Source organism: Nelumbo lutea, chromosome 1, assembly GCF_056320005.1.
Source record: "Nelumbo lutea isolate HS-2025 chromosome 1, American lotus-T2T, whole genome shotgun sequence".
Taxonomy (NCBI): Eukaryota; Viridiplantae; Streptophyta; class Magnoliopsida; order Proteales; family Nelumbonaceae; genus Nelumbo; species Nelumbo lutea.
This window is the reverse complement of record NC_142684.1, coordinates 148,738,224-148,759,037: the sequence shown is the minus strand read 5'-3', so window position 1 is coordinate 148,759,037 and position 20,814 is coordinate 148,738,224. Positions and strand designations below refer to the sequence as shown.

The window sequence follows — 20,814 nt, the reverse complement described above, 5'->3', positions numbered from 1 at the left end:
ACTCGACAGTTTAAGAGTGGTGGGATAAGGGAAGGAGGAAGAGTCAAAGAGAATGCAGGGTTGGGGTAATCAAGCATGCAGAAGCATGACATATATATATATATATATATATATATATATATATATATATATATATATATATATACACACACACACACACAAGGTAGTGAAGAAAATTTTTCCTTTTTTTGAATTATTTATTTATTTTTAAAGAACCAATGAGATACTCTCCTTCCCCATAAAAAATTATCTAAAATCTCTCTCTCACCCACATATTCTCAACAATCTCTTCTCCTAAAATTTATCCTAAACTACCATCCCCACTTTCTCTTAAATCATCTCCACCTCCTGCATATTAGGGTTGTTCACAGGTCGGGTTGGGTCGATTTACTGATTTTTTTTTCCGACCGACCCGACTTGGTCGGGTTACCTGAAATTGAAACCGAAACTGACCCTATGTTAAGCAAAACCGACCTGATCTGTTTGAGTCGGTTTGGGTCAGTTTCGGCTCTACGTAGTGGTGATTCAGTTGCTGTTCATTTCCAGCTCTACATTCCCAATGGAAACCAACATTTCCTTGATGTTTTGTGGCCCATCTATGGATCCAGATTTTGTGGAGGGAGCAGGGTTTGAGAGTACTATTTGCTAGAGTAAGATTTCAATCTGCAAGAAACTATATAATGGATGGAACAAACTATCAAAGCCGGTCAGATCCAACAAAAGCTAAGAAGATGCTCTTTGCTAATGTAGATAAGTAGTGGTGAAATATTGAAATTTAAGGCAAATTCATGCACTCTTTTTTTATTCACTGATGGAGTGATGGGTCTTGGGTCATTTTTAATGTTTACAACATACCTCCTAATAAACTTGGTAGTGAAGAACTAAGTAGGTTGTAACTACTAACTAGGAACTAACTACTAACTTGGTTCGAATCGGGTTGGTTTCGGTTTTCACACATGAAAACCAAAACCGAACCGAATCATCAATTCATGATTTTTTATAACCCAAAACCGATCGATGCTGAAGAAAACCCGGCCGACTCGGGTTGGGCCGGACCAGGTTGGGTCTTCTTATGAACAACCCTATTGCTTATCTCCTAACTTATCTCTAATTTACTACTTACTAGAGAATTTCTCTCTAAATTATCTCTAATTCCTATTTATCCTCTTTACCACTTTTTATCTATATCTATCTAAAGAGAGTTTAAATTAAAAAATTTAAGAATTATTTAAATATTTAATAAATTATATAATAATTTTAAAATATTATTAAAAACAAAAAATAATTATAATAGATTTAAAAATATTCATATTATTAAAATTCTTATATTTCTACAAAATTCATCACGAAATTATGTACAAACAATATAAATTATGATTTTCCAGATTATTCAAATTAAATGTTATTCAAATAATAGAAATTTAACATTAAAAAAATAAAATATTATTTCAATATTTCAATAACTAAATATCTTAAATAATAAAATACTAAAAATAGCTAAATAATTACATAGAAAAATATTTAATTATTTAAATATTTCAATAACTAAATCTTAAATTCAAATAATGAGTATTTTTAAATATTTTATATATTATTTAAGATAATATTCAAATTAATAATCTTAAAATAAAAAAATCATAACATAATATTCAAATTAATAATAATTTAATATTTTTACAAAATTAATAATGAAATTATGTAGCAATAAAATAAATTATAATTTTATAGATTATTAAATTCATTAAATAATTAAAAATATAAAATTTAAATAAGGATATTATTTAAATAACTAAATAATATTTTAAATACCCAATTTCAATTATATCAATTAATAATTCTAGAAAAATAACTTTCAAAAACCAATATTAATTAATAATGATTTTAAGATATTAATCTATATTTATTATATATTTAATATACTAAAGTTAATATTTATTGTATTTTCCGAAATTATTTATAGTTTTTTATGATAAGTATATTTTCAATAATTATGTATAAATCTATATTTGTTTTGCTATTTAAAAGAAATTATTGGATATTAAACTACTGTTATTTAACTTTTTAAATTTAATTTATTATACTTATTGTATTTTTGTTGTACTTTATTCATTGATATTTATTAGAGATTAAAGTATTATATGGGATTACAATATTTATTGACAAATCTAATATATTGTTTAGTATTATTTGTATTTTTGTAAATATTTTATTTTTGTTAGTTATTTATTTTATTTTCATTATCATATATTCTCAATAATTGTGTATTTTTGCTATAAAATTTTAATAATTATTGGAGATTAAACTACTTTATCTAATAGAGGTTAAAATATTAATTTAGATGAAATTAGGAGTGTTGATCTGGTTTAGTTCGGTTATAGGCTATTTGGCCAACCAAATCGACATGGTCAAGTTAGGGAGTTGGTTATCCGAAATCTACTGACCATTAGTGAAAACCAAGTAAATCAGGTTGTATTGGTTTGGGTTGGTTTTCAGTTTGCTCAATTGGTTTAAAAGATTAAATCAAAAGCTTAATTTTAAATTTAAAAAATTACATCAACATTATTAAAAAATAAATTTATAATATAAAATATTTGAGACTAAGAAATATGGGAGTTTCCCCACCTTCTCGTATTAAAAAATTATATTTAAAATATAAAAATATTAATATATATCTGTGATTGAGTAATTCGATTTTGGTCAATTTACAAATGACCACAACAAAATTGATCCAATTTCAACTAGAAATATTAGAAAATGAGCGATTCAACGATGAACAAATTTAATTGAAATAAATTATTGTTATTTTTGTATTATAAAAAGTTATGAAAATGTTATAAAATATAAATAATTAATAATTATTTAAAATATTAGAAATATAAAACATTGTATACTCTTGTGTTTTATTGTTTAATTTTTTTTGACAAACCCCGTACATCGCACGGGTCCTGTTTAGTATATATACGTATATAACGGGACTTCTGTGAAATCATAACACAGGCTGGTAAAACGTATCAATTGCTCTGAAATAAGATCATGACACAGGCCGGTAAAACGTGTCAGTTGCTATTAGATCTGACGTGAATTTTTGACGTGTTTATTTCTTATTGGATATCAATGGCCTGTGTTACACATCTTATTTCTAGCAGATCCGCATTCCGCAGTCATTATAGAGATAGGTCTCCTCTTTTAGATCATAGGAGCAGAATGCTTACGATGTGAGGTAGCACTGGGAGGTTGGTGATTATATATATGCTCATCACAAATACAATAAAGGAAATACTTGTATATTTCAGGGATACAAAGAAAATTGCTGAGCATCTCTGTTTCACCTTACATGACGGCTAGCTGCCTCACATTGATAGGGAATACAATTGGTTGTGAACCGTCAAAGATATTATCTGTAAAAATGCGAGCAGCTGCCTCCGTAGGATGGTAGAGATCCCAGAAGACGTGATCTCTTCTGTTGGGACAATAGCTTGAAATGGGCAGGCAAGCAACCTTGGCGTTAAGGTTTCCAAGCCCACAACATGCCGCTTTAACCTCGGTAAATCCTGTATACCACCGGGAAACGAGTCAAGGTTAAACTTATACTGCATTATCCGGTATCTAAGTTCACATTTGGCGCCCCATATGCAATATTTCAACGTGTATTGGGAACATCTTTCCTACTTTGTCACTAGAGATGTTTTTGATACACCGTTGGGATGTGTTGTGGCACAATCTATGGGGTGTCACGTAAATTCAATCCAAGTTCCCCTCCTTCCAAAAAAATATGGAGAAGTACACTCTAGTCCACTGCAGATTTCTGAAATTACAGCCTTTCATAGTGTATTAATAGCTTTCTATAAATCGCATTCTGCTCATGAATTTGACATCAATCCATGGTTAGAATTCATTCTATCTGTACGATGAAACTAAAAATTCTGACGTGGACTAAACAGTCATTCTCCTAAAAAAACATTAATAATAAATAAATAAAGACAAATAAAAAAGATATGCTCAACAATCGACGGCATTCAAATTGCTGATTACCTATTAGCGGGATCCACTGTTGTTTGATCTCCTTAAGAATGCACCTTCGATCATGTAAATACCATTTACATGGCATTCTATACTTAACATGGTTGAAGGTGCGTTGCTATTGGGATCTAGGAATGGATTCCCACTTATAGGTGAGCAGTAGATCCAGAACTCATTTTGACGTACCATAAGCAGCTGGTTTTTGGATGAAGTTGAGTAGAAGAGTGTAAGCATCAAAAAATGAATAGTTCATGTCTTTGAGTTCAGACTTCAATTCCTGCAGCAGTGATATGAAACCTTGATTGTACTTAAGTGACCAGTAATTTGATTGCTCATGGCATTCCCCTGTTTGGTTCTGGTTCCTTTGCGACGGGCAACATCCTATGGCCCCGGCTCCAACCACGGCCAACTTACGCGCACCCAGGCTGTATAGTCGCTGCAATGAAAATGAAAATGAATATCAAACACAAAAACATAAGATGAGGAATTAATCAGGAATACTTGAGTCATTTGATTATTAATTGGTGAGACTGAGTGAGCAAGGTCCGACTATCCTCTTAGGCTCCCTTCATTTTTCTGTAAGTTATTTATTTAGGTAAATGCATTTAATTGAGCAAGTTTTTTTTTTAAATACTTATCCGAATAAGTATATTTATCCATATTCTTTTATTTCTCATGTAAATAGGGTAGTGATCATTTTAACCAGATAAATAAATTTTTCTTATTCCACACATAAATCTAAAAAAAAAAAATCCTATTAACTAACTTTTCCCCTCTCAAAATCTTAGAAAAAAAAACGCCCCATTAGTGTGTTTTACTACCTTTTTAACTGTCCTCTTAATGTAAATATAATCAGATCTATATACTGCTGGGGAGTGTATTTATCACGGAGGGTGGATCCTGAGCCGAAGTAACCCAGTATGTCATTGCTTCCGATCACGATGCCGTATAACGAATTTGAAAAATACGTTTGGGCTTCAACGGTTCCTAGCTGCTGCACCAGATCCCCGTATACCGTTGAGTAGTACTCGATCTGTTTGTTGAGCGAGATTGATTGTTTCTGAAAGTGGCAATTGGCAATGAAAGTGAAGCTACTACCACGGTTAGAATTCATTGAAATTCAAAAAAATAAGACATAAATAGTAGCCAAACAAGCATGTGCTAGAAGGGTTCATAAAGAACAAAATTATTCAATGCTACCAAGGAAACTGATTAGAGCACGTTCCGTTTTAATAAACAGGATCCAATGTCAGAGAAAGAAATAATTTAGACAGAAAACAATCTGTTCTGCGGTGATAGCTCAGTTGGGAGAGCGTCAGACTGAAGATCTGAAGGTCGCGTGTTCGATCCACGCTCACCGCATAATTTTGATCATCTCCCATAAATCGCATTTTATCCGTGAATTTGACATCAATCTTCACCCTCAAGGGTGGACTGAACTGTTCAAACCCCCAAAAAAATCATCTCGGCCCAGTCGAACGAGGACCCAGAACATCTTGCCAGCTGGCGATTCAAAACAAAGTGTGATGAATCCAAGACTTCAAATGTATTACATCCATAAACATGACCCAAAACCCATGTGAAATTAACCCCTCGGTCAACATAACCGGTAAGATGAAATACAGACCACTTGCCAATTCGCATCATCTCTGAAAACCCTGTCGTGATTCGTGATAAACATGGAATCTGCATCCACGACGACGACATGATCGCAGAAAAATCTTGTGATGGCACGCTAGTGATTCAATGCCCTTCACTAGAATCACTAGCGTGAAGTGCCCTGATCACAATCACAACATGGCCCAATCAAAGAACAAAAAGCTGATCTCAAGAGGTTGAATGATTTTAAGGTGGGGCCACAGCAGCAATACAACGAAGGCTGTGATTCACACTTTTAGATGATTTTTGAGCCTGGTTACGTGAATACGTGTCTATCAGTTCAGTAAAGGTGCTCGGAAGATGGAATGAGCTTTTTTTTTTTTTTCATTTTAGCGGACCAGACCAGATACGGTGGTTGTAGCTGGTGGGAAGGAGTACACTACCAACACAACCAAAAGGAAGATCACCCTACCAAACTCTCTATCTCACGCATAAACACACAAAGAAAAGAGTGCAGAGTGCTTACAAAAAGTGTATCAGTGCCATCCAAAATTCCAGCTCCCCCCGAAGCAAAGCTGGCTCCACCCAGGAATGCATTGCTCTTATTGGTGGCTGATACCAGTGAGAGATACGGCGGCGATGCCTGCAATCCCAGCTTCTCAGCTGTCCAAACAAAATCAAGATGATAAGCTTCTACCTCTGTTACTCTATACAGCGATACCAATGGTTATTGTTATAGTTACAGTTGAGTTTCTCAAATAATAGGACGCAGAGGCAGAGCTCTCCTGTTTGCCTGGGTAGGGTAGCTAAAGTAAGTAATCTTAATGCTCTCGCACAACTGCCAATTTAGAGCGCCAAGACTGTATAATGGGATAGAAAACAAAAATATTAAATATCTGGTCTGGTTTCCTCAGAAAAGACACACGCCTACAGTTCGTACATATATATGCCATCTAATCTGCTCTGTTTGTTCAATAGATTTAGCTTAATTATTATGTTAGATAAGATTCTCTATGAACGTGAAGAGTTCACCCAACTATCCAAGTTGATGATTAGACGCTTTTCAGTAATGTGAAAGAAATAAAAAGTAACTGAAAAGAAGAGATAAGGATGATGTGTTTGATTATGGATAGAGAAGAATAGAAATTCATGGTATGATAGATCATGGGCCTCATGGCAATGAATGTTTTATGTAAATTAAGGTTGTCTACACACTCTGTATTGATGTGGTTTCACGTACCCAGAAAGTCTGCTGCATTCCTCCCATTACTGAACCTGCCGGTGGGCTTCTTTCCTGGAAAATCAACGCCGTTGTGAGGGAAATCGGCCTTGGCAAGTGAAAGTTTGAGGTGATTGTTGTTGCCCACATCCACTAGGGAGTCTCCAAACATGAATATGGCCGGGACAAGTTGAGCCTCCGTGTAAATGAAGCTGAAGATGAAAAGATACAGAAGAGAGATCCAACTGGCCCTTACTCTGTGTGTGTGTGTATATAACCGAGGATCAGATCGAACGTGGTGATGGGCTTTTAAAGAGTGTAGGAATGTCGATGATAGAATGTGCTTTTTTGACTATAGGAAGCAAAGACGCGACATTATTTTGGAAGCCGCGTGAGCTAAAGCTTTGGATAGTGGAAGAAGAACTGGGCCTCCTTTTTTCAGTGATTTAGTCCTAAGCCTCTTTATAGTTCACACTCGAATTGTCTGGGCTCTAATCGATAAAGCAAGCATTCACCTTCACTCTTCATGTGGTTTTACAGGAATGAAATTAAATGATCCTGTGTCAAAGACTTCCAAGCAGCGAGCCTCTTGAGGAATATATACAGCTTAATTTGGACACTCCTCCCTTGTTCCACCAAGGTTGACGGAGTCTGGTGGGGGGTCCAATGGGAGGTCCTCAGCCTCACATGACAACAAACCCTTGGATAAAAGGGACCTCAAATATCCAACGGAGGTGTTTATTATGATGGACAATTTCCGTTCATTTTCTAAATGAAATTGCCACAGGAGGTGTTTATTATATAAGTTCAAGAAAGAAGTAAAGGTGGTTAAGTAAAACACCACCCATAGACCATAGTATAAGCTAGGAAGGTATATGGAATTTACCCTCTATTAATTTTGTTCAGTGCATTCCTTCTTTTTATTATTGCCGAAAGCAAAGAGGTCCCGGTGGTGGGTCGGCCCGTATGGTAAAATATGATGGACCACGTACGAGCACACAGCCCAATGCCAATGATGTCGAATCTTAAGTTCACGATGGGAATCGAATAGACTTAAATCTGGTGGTGGGAATCGAATAGACCCACCATATGCAATTCTAAACTTGAGCCCAAGAATCCGGACAGCTCACTGTAAGTTGGACTTGTAGATGTTATTTGCCGCACGCGAATAAAATAGTTGAGCTGTGTTTGGGTGGTGACTGGTGACTCACTCACTGCTCCCCTCCCACAGGCCACAATACAATGTAGAAGTAGAGTTGTGTCATAGGACTTGGTGGGGCGTTGGGGCAAAGGAACCGATCACGAGTTCACGACCCTACTTACGCAGTTACGCTCAAGTCTCGAGTCTCAAATATTGGCTTCGCGAAAATTCGACTTATTTTAACTTTACAAGGCGGAAGCAAAACTAGTCACCTTCTGTGCAGTGTGCATGACTCGCATGCCTTCTTGTCTCTTATGTTCTTATCCTCGACTCTGAAATTCTTGACCAAAATCTTCCATCAATTCCTCTCCCATCAACGAAGTTTCTGAATTTACACAATTGGTTCTCCCACATTGACCTCTCCCATCAATGATTCTTGATTCATTTGACCAAGCTGGCCTCATGTGAGACACCATTTGCCAACGGAATAAGAGATGGGAAACACCAGCTGGCCGCTTCGAATTTGGATGTACAATTGGTTTGAAGGAAAAAGATAGGGAAACCTATACAAGGTTTGTAAAGATTTTCTTACATTTTCCTTCAAACCAAATACAGCCAAAGGGACCTTAGTCTTTGGGAGTGGCAATTTTTCACTCAACCCATTCAACCCATTAGTCTATTGGGTCAATTTAAATGGGTTGGGTCAGGTTGAGTTATGGATAACTATTAGATTAACCACTAATGATAAAGTGTCTTTAGCCTTTTTTTTCATTTGAATGAAATAATTTATAATTAATATATTAATTTTTTATTAATTATTAATTAAAATTAGTTTTGACTCAAATGAACATAGTTCACCCAAATTGACATAAATCTAAATCACCGAATTTGACTCCAAACTGGTCCGGCTTAGTTCAACCTAGTCTGAATATGAACAGATCCGACCACCTTGGTTTGACCCATTTTGGTCAATCGGTCCAGTCTGAACCTAGCCTGATCCGGGTCGGTCCAAACCCAAACTGGTCTGGCCCGACCCCATATCCATACCACTTGGGCTAGTTATATTGACCCGGTTCGGACCAATTAGCTTTGTTCAAAACCCTACACAACCCAATATAGACCAATTAGGTCTGACCTGAAACCAGACCAATATGGATTGCCCACCTTGATCCAGCTTGGGTTGGTCGACTCAGCCCGAAACCTTTGCACAACCCAATATGGACCAGTCCAAGCCAACCGATCAAATCCAAATGCTTCAACCACTCTTGATGTGAGTAGCTCGAAGATAAATCCAATTAGATAGTTCAAGTTGATCTAACCGATTTGAACCTAAGTGGTTTGATCAAACTTGAAACCCAAACATAGTCGATGGCTTCAAGTAATTAATTGCTTTCTATTTTTCTCGTAAAAATGATATGCATGTAATGTAATTTGAACATTCACTACTTGTATAAACAATAACTTTCATGGCCACCAAGCTATGACCAATTTATTTGTCAAAAGGGAGTTGGTTTGTACTTTTAAATACATAAATATAAGATAAATGGGTTTGGGCGGATTGGATTGGGTAAACATGGGTTTAGGTTGAACCTAATCATTTAATTTTATATAACTAGGTCATTAACGGGTTGACGGATTAGATGGGTTGGATTGAAGCTCAACCCAAATCAAATCCAACCCAACCCACCCAATTGCCATTGCTACTTAGCTTCTGAATGTAGAGGTGTAAATGGTATTCGAAAATCCGATTTCGAATTCGATATTCGACATAATCGAATCAAATTCTGATAATTCGAATATCTAATCGATCGAATTTGGATATTCTATTCATACCGAATAGTTAATCGGATTCGAATTTGGATATGACTTGACTCAATTTGATAAATATTTGAATTCGACTAATTATTTAATTCTTATATATAATATATAAAATATTATATATAATTTATATATAATAATTAAGTTATATAAATAATTTATATATTTATATAATTTATATCAATAAAATATTTATTAATTATCTAAAATAATTAATTAATCGAATTTAAATCAAATCAAATATTCGAATTCAGATATAGATTTTTCTAATCGGATTCGAATTCAAATTTGATATGTTTACACCTATATATGAAAGTACACGATCAATACACGAACCACTCATTGATCTGGACAATTCAATCTTTTCTTCTTCTATTTATTTTTTTTTTTTTTCTATCTGTTATGATACCCAACTCCACACATGAAACGATTCACGGAGGACTTCAATCTGTACGTATGTATTATCATATATTTTCTCTTTATTTATCCTTTTATTTATTTTTGTAACTATCCTCAATCCACATTGTTGGGACTCTAGCTATATTTAACCAAGATCAGCTCAAGATAATAAACTGATTCATTATGATACCATTTCTCAAGGTATCGAAGCCATGGTGGATTCTATAACCGAGTCCTCTGTTTCTAGTGATAATGCCTCCAACCCGTATTATCTTCATCACTCAGATAATCCAGACATGGTTCTGGTCACTTCCAGTCTGATAGGTGACAATTACATCACCTAGAAGCGAGCCATGACAATGGCTTTATCAGCCAAAAACAAACTAAGCTAGGTTTTGTAAATGGAACCATCAAGCAATCAGCCTCCAAACTGTCACATGGACAAAAATGAATCAATTTCACCTGTATATCCGAAAATGCAAAAATTGTAGATAAATGTAAAAAATTGAAGAAAAGTGCAAAAGATGCAAAAAAAATACTAAAACATTGTAGACAATACAAAATATTACAAAAAAGACTAAAAACTTATGAAAACTTTGGAACTTTTGCAGAAAAAATAAGAAAATATGCAAAACAATACCAGAAAATTGTACAAAATGCATGAAAACACAAAAAAAAAAGCAAAAAAAGCATAAAAAAATTATAGAAAATGAAAAAAAAATACCAGAAAATTTTAGAAAATGTAGAAAAATACCAAAAAATAACAAAAAATGCAGAAAATAACAAAAAAATTACAGAAAGTGCAAAAAATTTATACGACAGGGCTGCTTCACAGCCCACCATCTTCCCCAAATTGCTGGAAACGTTCAGATACGAGACGGATGGAACCACCACGCTGACGCGTCTTAGCTATTGACATATACGGGCGCGAAGACGGTCTATTGATAGCCGCAAGAATAGACCAACGACCTCCACCGAACAAGAATGAATTCTGGTGCATTACACATATCAGTACTATATCAGTTTGGTTGTTCCAGTTTTAAGGTTTCTCGTTCAAGATCCATTTTATCTTTACTTACTGCTAATCAGGTCCGTATGACTCATATAGTTGTTGCGACTGCCATGTTTTGTTCTTTTGGGTTTCTTGATTGTTGACTGCTTGTGGTTCAATATATTATTTATATTCTGAATTGTATCTGAGATTTTGTTGTTGTGACTGTCATGATTTATGTTCTGAATCGTTGATTGCTTGGTAGTTCAGATCTATATAGTGATCTTACTTGACAGTTATCATCTTCATATAATTCTCCTAAGCTCCTAGAACCTTGCTAAGTTTATTTACTAGTTTTAGGTGATTATTTTGATTCCTTATTAGCAGGTTTCATCATCACTTAAATCAAAACAGAACATAGAAGCTTTCACTCATAACACACCGAATTATTCCATCTTGTATCAATATCCCCACCTTCATTACTGATTTGTATCAATTGAACGCATTACCATAGTTTCTTATTTTTTGATTTCCCTTTTATTATTTTATTTTCTTGACTTCTTGCTGTCAAAAATTGAAATATTGCTTTCAAATTAGCATCGCTTATATATGTATTCTCCCTTTGTTTCTGTGAAACCCAAGTTCTGAATTTAATATACACTTTCAGAGGTTAAACTGCTTCGATTATCTCAATCGTTTAGCTTACTTGTGCATTAAATTCACATAATTATTATTTACAATTGGATCTTTCTCAGTGTTTTCATTTTGGCACGCCCGCGCTCCCCACACACCTGATCCTATTTAACCCCCATGCATGCCGGTCCAAACACGACTACAAAACTCAGAAGTGTCAATGAAATTATGGCTTCAAACCAATTCCAACTCCCTGAACTCAACTCAGAAAACCACGCCCACCCCACATTCCCTGCCGTTTCCCCTATACAACAAACAACCATAGTCGAAACAAAACCCAACTCACCTATACATCCTACTCCTACATCTTACGAAGATACAATCGCTGCACTAGATCAACGCCTAACCGCACTAGCTGCTGAAAATAGAGAACTCCGCCAACAAGTCCAAAACCCACACCCCACACTAACTACATCCTCTCCTACTACACACCCAATACACACACCACACACACAACATACACCGCACATTTCACAATCCTCATTCCCCCTACCCATTTCAGCACCTCTACCCATTTTAACACCCACCCAATCTACTACCCATCCAATCCCACTAGAGGCAACTCTTCCTATTTCCCACCCGCCTCAAGAAAACATTGGGTTAATGGTTAACAAATTAATAGCTAAACAGTTAGACGACCATAAAAGCTTGTTAGAAGCTTCTTCCTTACATGAGCTTTGTTCCTTTCCTTTCCCCTCTCACATTAGTGCTGTCCCCTTTCCTTTAAATTTCGTTTTTTCCTAATTCACCTTATATGATGGAACAGGAAACCCCTGCACCCACATAAAAGCTTTGTCAATCACCACTAGACCTGTTCATGGGCCGGGTAGCCCAACGGCCCGGCCCGGCCCAACCCGCACTCCGGCTGGGTTTGGTCATATAATTAGGCCCGCAGGTCTGACCTCGAGCTTAACACAGTAAGCCCGATTGTGTTTCGAGTTGGACTCGAGATTTGCCAAAAAAGCCCGGCCCGAGCCCGGTCCGGCCCGATTCAGTATTATATATTTTATAAAATATATAATATGTATTTTATATATTATATAAAATATATAAATAATATAATATTTATTAAAAATATATTTATATATTTTATTTTTTTCTTTGTAATTTCAATATCTCTCTCTCTTTCTCTATTCAGCTGCTTCAACATTAATAATAATAATAGTATAGGCTAAATTTTGGGCCCGGGCCCAGGCTCGGGCCTTAAAAAAATTTGTTAATACACAGGAAAAGCTCGGCCCGAACCCAGCCCAGCCCAGCCCGGCCCATGAACAGGTATAATCACTACCTTTTTTTCCAACTATCACGACTATTCATTAACCAATTCGCCTACAATCTGAAAACTGAAGTCACTTTGGACGACCTAGCCAATATGACACAAAAAATGACGAGACGTTTGCCCAGTTTTACAATCGATGGAGAGTCTTAGCAAGCCAACTTCCAGGTAACCAACTAGAACATTTCCTTGTTTCAACCTTTATCCGTGCCCTTGTTCCCCAATTTCACTTTCAACTATCCACCCTTTGCCTCTCTACCTTTGAAAAAGTCATACATGGTATAACTATCCAAAGAGCCTTTGAACCAAATAGAACCTTCCCATTTAGGTCATCTCCTGACACATCTTCTTCCACTTGTACCCAACCCCGCGCTTCCATCCATAACACGGATCAACACTTTAAATATGCCCCAACCCAATATTAAAATGAACGAAAACCACTGAAGGTACTTAACATTAATTATGCAGACCTCTTTCATAACCTCCTCCAACGCAATATGATCAAACACCCACGGATCAAACCGGACGCACCAAAACATAAAAATTATAGAGAAGATCAATACTACCACTTCCATCGTACACTAGGACACCTTGTAGGTAATTGTAATGCATTTAAATATTTTGTCCAAGATTTAATTGAAAAAATACTCTCAGTCGACATCTCCCCATCTACTACTCACCCTTCCACCACACCATAGAACCAACCCTCCCCTGATCTAGGAATCTTTACAGGCCCACTCCCTTCACACCCAACTGATGTAAACTTGGCTCAACCTACCTCTTCCTTCACAACTACACTTAACTCTCACCAAATTAACACTATGGGGATCCATCATCTTGGTAACCACACCACCACATCAGCACCCTTTCGCTATCGCCCTTTCCATATTCCTTATATTTATAGACCCCCAACCCCTTCTCATTGTTCACAACCATCAACTACGCATATCTCACTCCTCAAACTACTCCAAAATTACCCATAGAACTAGTTTTAATGACATCTTAGCCCACACACACGTTTAGTCTAACCTATCCCCTACTGATTTACATGCTTTGTTTGAACCCTTACTCACTCCTAATGCCATTACATTTATCCCAACAAAATACACAAAACATAACGAACCCATTTACATCTCAGCTAAAATTCAAAACCAAAGTATCACTAATGTCCTAGTAGATAACGGTTCAACACTTAACATTTGCACACTTAGTACATTTTACAAATTAAACATCGATACAACACACATCAGTGAATGCCCTATAGCTATCACCACCTATGACAACACCGTTAAATACCCCGTTGGCATTATTTGGCTTCCATTACCGGTAGGTCCCTTATTTCGTCACACCGTTTTCTATATTCTAGACATCCCCGCTTCCTATAGTATGCTCTTAGGCCGCCCTTGGATCCATGACACTGGAGCCATACCCTCTAGTTTACATCAATGTGTCAAATTTTCTTTTAACGATAACACTATAACCATCTTAGGAGACTCTCCTTCCATCACCAACATTAGCCACATCCAAGCTAGATACCAAAACATAGTCCCCCACACCAACACAATGCTTTCTTCACAACCTACCACTCACCCCCTTTAGTTTCTTTATCTTTTCAACCCCTAAATTCATCTCCCACACAATCCACTCCCATAACCCCTACGTCTCTGCTTTCTAACACTTCCTCTCCTACCCTACTCGCACAAGACACTACTCAACCAATTACTCCTCTGGCTGATCTAGCTCTTGACCTTCCCATACTCTTTGCTGACTCTCCTCCCACCATTCACATGATCCACACACACACACGTCCCCGTCCACCTCCTCTTCTTCTCCCCTTCGATGGACTTCCACACCAACCACTTGCCTCCCACTACCTAACTCCCCTTCACTGACCACCTTTACCCATGATATAGACCTAAAAAAATGCCAATTTTCATTCACTAGAATCCTCACCTTTACCTTCACTACCACATTCACTCTCTTCACCTCAACCTTCACCACTACAGTCGTCCTCTTTGCCTCATCATTCTCCTCTCTCCACCCATACCATAAACCTTTCTGATGATATTGACTTTCCTATAGTGCTCACCACACCTCACCAACTAGAAGACGACCCTACATCTCTCAAGAAAATCTACACATTGTTAAAATAGGAGCTTGCCTTACAAAATCCGAACATCTTCAAATAATCGACTTACTTAGAGAGTTCCAAGATATTTTTGCTTGGTCTTACGCCGACATGCCTGGCTTAGATCACTCTTTAGTTATCCATCCCTTGGCATACTGCCTAGTACCCTGCCCATCACTCAAAAGTTGCATCGAATGCATCCAGACATAGCCACAAAAGTCAAGGTTGAACTCCAAAAACTAGCTGATGTAGGTTTCATTTCCCCCACCGCTTATACCGGTTGGGTAGCCAACATATTTCTAGTCGCAAAGAAAGACGTTCGTATCTTATCGTGACCTTAACGGTGCATGCCCCAAAGATAACTTCCCCCTTCCAAACATTGACTTGTTAGTGGATAGTACAACCGGTCATGAAATACTGTTCTTCATGGATAGCTCCTCTAGGTATAACCAAATCCACCTAGTCGAGGAAGACAAAGACCATACAGCCTTTATAACCCCTTGGGGCACCTATCGTTTCGTTATGAAGTAATGCCTTTTGGCCTAAAAAAATATTGAAGCCACATACCAACGCGCCATGACCACCATTTTTCATGCCTCATGCATGACATCTTAGAAGATTATGTTTATAACATCCTAGCTAAATCAAAAACTCGAGAATCCCATCTCCCTGTTCTTGGAAAAGTATTCACTCGCCTTTGTACTTACAAGCTTTGACTCAATCCCCAAAAATGCGTCTTTGGTGTTACTTCTACTAAGCTTTTAGGATTCATAATTAGCCACCGTGGAATTGAAGTGGACCCTCTCAAAATCAAAGCAATCTAAGACATGCCACCGCCTAGAACCATGAGTGAGGTACGTAGCTTCCTCGTTCGACTCGCATCCCTTCATAGATTAATTCCCCATTAAGCCCTTCATTGTAAACCTTTTAGCAAGCTCTTACGAAAGGACATCCCCTTTGAGTGGACTCCTACTTGTCAAAAAGCCTTTTAAGAGACCAAATCCCTACTCTTTCGCCCTTCTGTTCTTATTCCACCTCAACCAAACAAACCCTTACTCCTTTATATTTCTGTTAGCGACACCACTCTTGGTTGCTTATTAGCACAATACGACTCTTTCAACATAGAGTGAGCAGTCTATTACCTAAGCCGCACTTTAGTAGAATATGAATGCCACTACACCCCTTTAGAGAAGGCTTGTTTAGTTGTTGTCTTCGCTGCTCAAAAGCTACGTCATTATATGCTTAATCATGAAGTTAAGTTAATTAGTAAATTTAACCCCTTAAAATACCTCCTTAACAAACCAGCTCTCACTAGCCGCTCCGCTAAGTAGATTCTTATCCTTTCCGAATTTGACATCCAGTATACATACCAAACTACAATCAAAGGTCAAGCAATCGCCGATCACCTAACTGCCCACGCCTTACCCTCTTCTATACCTTTAATTCCTCAATTCCCAGATGAGTCAATCTTACACATAAATGAGCGTCCTAGCTCCTGTTGGGATATGTTCTTCGATGGTTCTTATGAACGGCATAACACCATACTTGGAGTTTTCTTCCGTACGCCTGATGGCATCCTCGTCCCCAAAGTCTATCGACTAGCTTTTCCAGCCTCTAACAACATTTCTGAATACGAAGCTTTAATAGCTGGCCTACGAGTAGCAATTGACTTGGACATTCAGCACCTCAAAATCTTTGGTGACTCACAACTTAGCATTCATCAAGTCAAAGGAGACTAGGACCAAAAACTAATGCCTTACAAAGAACTAGTAGATAAATTGCTTACTAACTTCACATACCTAGAAATTATTCAAATATCTCGTTCCAACAACCATTATGCCAATGCTATGACTGCTATAGGCTCTATTGTCCAATTGCCTTTAGAAACAACCCACTTTAATTTTGTTATCGAACAACTTGGATCCCCTACCCACTGCTCATTAGAAGTTTTGCCAGTTGGCAACAAACCTTCTCCATCTTCCCATACACCTGACAAGGACCCTCGCCCTTGGTTTTATGATATTTATCAATACCTCCGACATGATACCCTACTAGACTCCTCTATTGCCAAATCCTTAACTAGACGACGCGCCCAACACTATGTCATATTAGGTGACACCTTATATAGATGATCTTTTGATGGCGGCCTTGATCATTGTCTATTACCACTCGAAACCACCAAAGCCATGAAAGATGCCCATTCTGGCCCGTGTGGTGGCTACGTTAACGGTCATGCTTTAGCTAAAAAGATCCTTAGGGCGGGTTTCTACTGGCCCACCATGGTCAAAGATTGTAATGATTATGTAAAACATTATCACTCTCCACTCATCCATTCCCCAGCTAAATCCTTACACAATGTCACCATTCCTTGGCCCTTCTATTCTTGGGCTCTTGATATTGTCAGACCTTTTAAACTTTCTAATGGCAACAAATCCATAATCACCGCTACAGATTATTTTAGTAAATGGGTAGAAGCTGCCCCTCTAAAATCTCAAGACACAAAATCCATAGTCCACTTCATTTACCTACATCTCTTATGTCGTTATGGCATATCCGAATCCATTGTCACCAATAACGGAAAACCATTTGGCAATCAAGATGTAGATGAACTATGCAATACCTACCACATCAAACACCATTTTTCAACAATCTATATTCCCAAATTCATTATCACCGCTACAGATTATTTTACTAAATGGATAGAAACTGCCCCTCTAAAATCTCAAGAAAAAATCCATAGTCCACTTCATTTACCAACATCTCGTGTCGTTACGACATACCCGAATCCATTGTTACCAATAAAGGAAAACCAGATGGCAATCTAACGGACAAGCCAAAATATCAAATAAAACAATAAAAGGCATCCTTACAAAAACAATCTCTGAATTAGGAAATGACTCGTCAACTAAATTATTTTCAGATCTCCTAGCATACCACACCTCTTTTAGAACACCAACAGGCGCCACACCCTATTCACTTGTCTATGGCATTGAAGTCGTTTTACCCGTGGAGTTAGAATTGCAATCCTTACGCATTTCTTTGCATGACACAATCCCATATGATACACTTCATCAATCCTGCTTACATCACTTAGATCTCTTAGAAGAAAATTGGTTACATGCTCTTGATCACATGCATGCATATCAAAAGTGCATTACTCGTTATAATAAGCGTGTGTGTAGTCGTAGCTTTAATGTTGGTCATTTGGTACTCAAACAATGTTTTCATCGCCATGGTAAATTCCATCCTAATTGGGAAGGTCCATTTGTCATAATTATTGCATACTCTATCTCTGTCTATCGCTTAGTTCATGCTGATGGTACACCCTTACCTTCCCCAATTAACAATAAATATTTGAAGAAATTTTACCCATGATTGATGCTATCATTATGCTTAATCATACATGTTTGCAAGCAATATCAGTGCCCCTCATCCTTTATATCCTTTACTTGCTACTACTACTACTATTATTATTATAGCCAACTCTCACTTATTTTTTAACTCATTTACTTTCTTTCCCTTGAACTCCATCTCCTTTTTTTTTTTTACACTTTTTTTTCTTTTTCTTTCCATTTATTTCTTTTAACATTTACTTCTTTCAACTTGGCACCTTCAAAACCACTTTCTTTTCTTCACTTATATGCACTAACACGGATGTGCTTTTGATGAATCTTCAACATTTCTATTTAACTCTTTGTTCTTCTTCAAATCTGCTGCATTTTGCTTTGGATTGCAACTCTCTAACTTTTATTTTAACACCACTTTAAAAATAATAATAATAAATATTTCCTTGCTTGGCTTTTCTTTTGTTTTTTTTTCCCTCTTTCTTTACTTTTCATGTGTTTCACTTGCAAGTTTTTCGAGTGAGATTACTTCCTAGCTACTCTCCTCTATTTACTTGCTATATCAACGTAAAGCCTATAAGGACGGTTGTATGATACTGCCCGTCTTCCTCTTTGCTCACCTTGGATTCACCTTTTCCTTATTTTCCCCCTCCCTTACTTACCCCGCCCTTCTTGTCCTTACTCCTCTCTCTTCTTGGCTACCACGTGCTTCCACCTAGGGCATCAAAGAAGGGTAACCTCTCCCTAGTTAAATCGTCTCACTAAAACCCAAAACCCCATTTAATCACTTAGGTTCTTTGCCACCCACTGCACATAGCTAGTGGCTAAGAGGGGAAAAATGTAAGTATATGATCCCTTTTTTTTTCTTTTCTTTCATTTTTGATCCCATTGGGCCCCACTCCCTTTCCTCTCCCTCTTCTTTTTTCCTTTTCTCTTCTCCTCTCTTTTTCTCTCTTTCTCCCCGTCACTCCCTCTCCCCGACCCCCATATCTCTACTTGATCTCTCTCCCTGATTTTCGCCCCACAGCCTTCTCCTCCTCCCTCACCTCATTCTTCTCCTTCCATTTTCGATTTTCCTTTTTCTTCCTCTTCCTCCTTCTATGCCCCTGCCTTCCATTCCAAGAGAAGGCTCCAACGTCTTCTTCTTGGGAGCCTTTAAATGCTTGAAAAAACCCAGGTTAAGAAAAGAAAATGAGACATCTTCTTCTTCAACATCTTCACCATCACTTAGCATCCAATTTCCCATTAAGCTTCATCAACCACTCTACTGCTCTCTCACTCCATTGGAGCAATCCATATCACAACCATTCAATCGGCTTCACAACAGGGCTGCTTCGTAGCCCACCATCTTCCCCAAATTGCTGGAGATTTGAATTGTCATAACTTAAGAAAGGTAACCAGTGCATGGATGATTACATCCAAAAAGCCAAGCTTATTTCCGATAGCCTAGCAGTCATTCGAGAGGTAATATCTGACTCAGAACTTATACAATATGTCCTTGGAGGACTTGGACCTGACTTTAAGTCATTGGTCACAACTATCATGGTTCGATCTGATGGTCTTACTTTAGCTTATTTCTGATACCCTAGAAGTCATTCGAGAGGTAATATCTGACTCAGAACTTATACAATATGTCCTTGGAGGACTTGGACCTGACTTTAAGTCATTGGTCACAGCTATCATGGTTCGATCTGATGGTCTTACCTTTGATGATGTACAAGCATTATTACTGAATCATGAAATTCGTGTTGAACACAGTAAGTTGCTTTTTGATAATTATCATCCCATTGCTAATGTTGCTTCATGTTATGACAAGGCTGAGAATACTAAGCATGATGTAAACAGAACCAAAACAAATTCAAATTATCAAAAAGCAAAGAAGACTAATCTATTCGAAGGGGTAAAATGTCAAATATGTGAAAGAATGAATCATAATGCTCTTAGGTGTAGAGCATGATTTGATAAAGACTTCAAGCCTATTGAATGCCAGACTGTTGGTTTGCTTACACTGCATCACATTCTTCTCCTATTGATAGTAGCTAGTATCCAGACTCTGGAGCCAGCCATCATATGACATCTGCATTGGAGAATCTCCATTTACAATCAGATTACTCTGGACCAAATAATATCACCATTGGCAATGGGGCATGTTTGCCTATTAAACACATTGAATGTTCTTCTTTTAT

At 37.2% G+C, this 20,814-nt stretch overlaps 1 protein-coding gene and 1 non-coding gene across 2 annotated transcripts; one reads left to right on the top strand and one right to left on the bottom strand.

The window, feature by feature from the left end:
• Positions 1–3,263: 3,263 nt before the first annotated feature.
• Positions 3,264–7,170, bottom strand: LOC148878282 (GDSL esterase/lipase At5g55050-like). Its single transcript, XM_088952078.1, has 4 exons — positions 6,860–7,170; positions 6,146–6,282; positions 4,207–4,456; positions 3,264–3,551 (listed from the first exon to the last, which is right to left on the bottom strand). The coding sequence occupies exons 1-4, from the start codon at positions 7,008–7,010 to the stop codon at positions 3,331–3,333; spliced, it is 759 nt and encodes a 252-aa protein (XP_088808204.1). The 5' UTR covers positions 7,011–7,170; the 3' UTR covers positions 3,264–3,330.
• On the top strand, positions 5,310–5,382 carry TRNAF-GAA (transfer RNA phenylalanine (anticodon GAA)). Its single transcript has one exon. It is a non-coding gene; the product is annotated as a tRNA-Phe (tRNA).
• Positions 7,171–20,814: the final 13,644 nt, after the last annotated feature.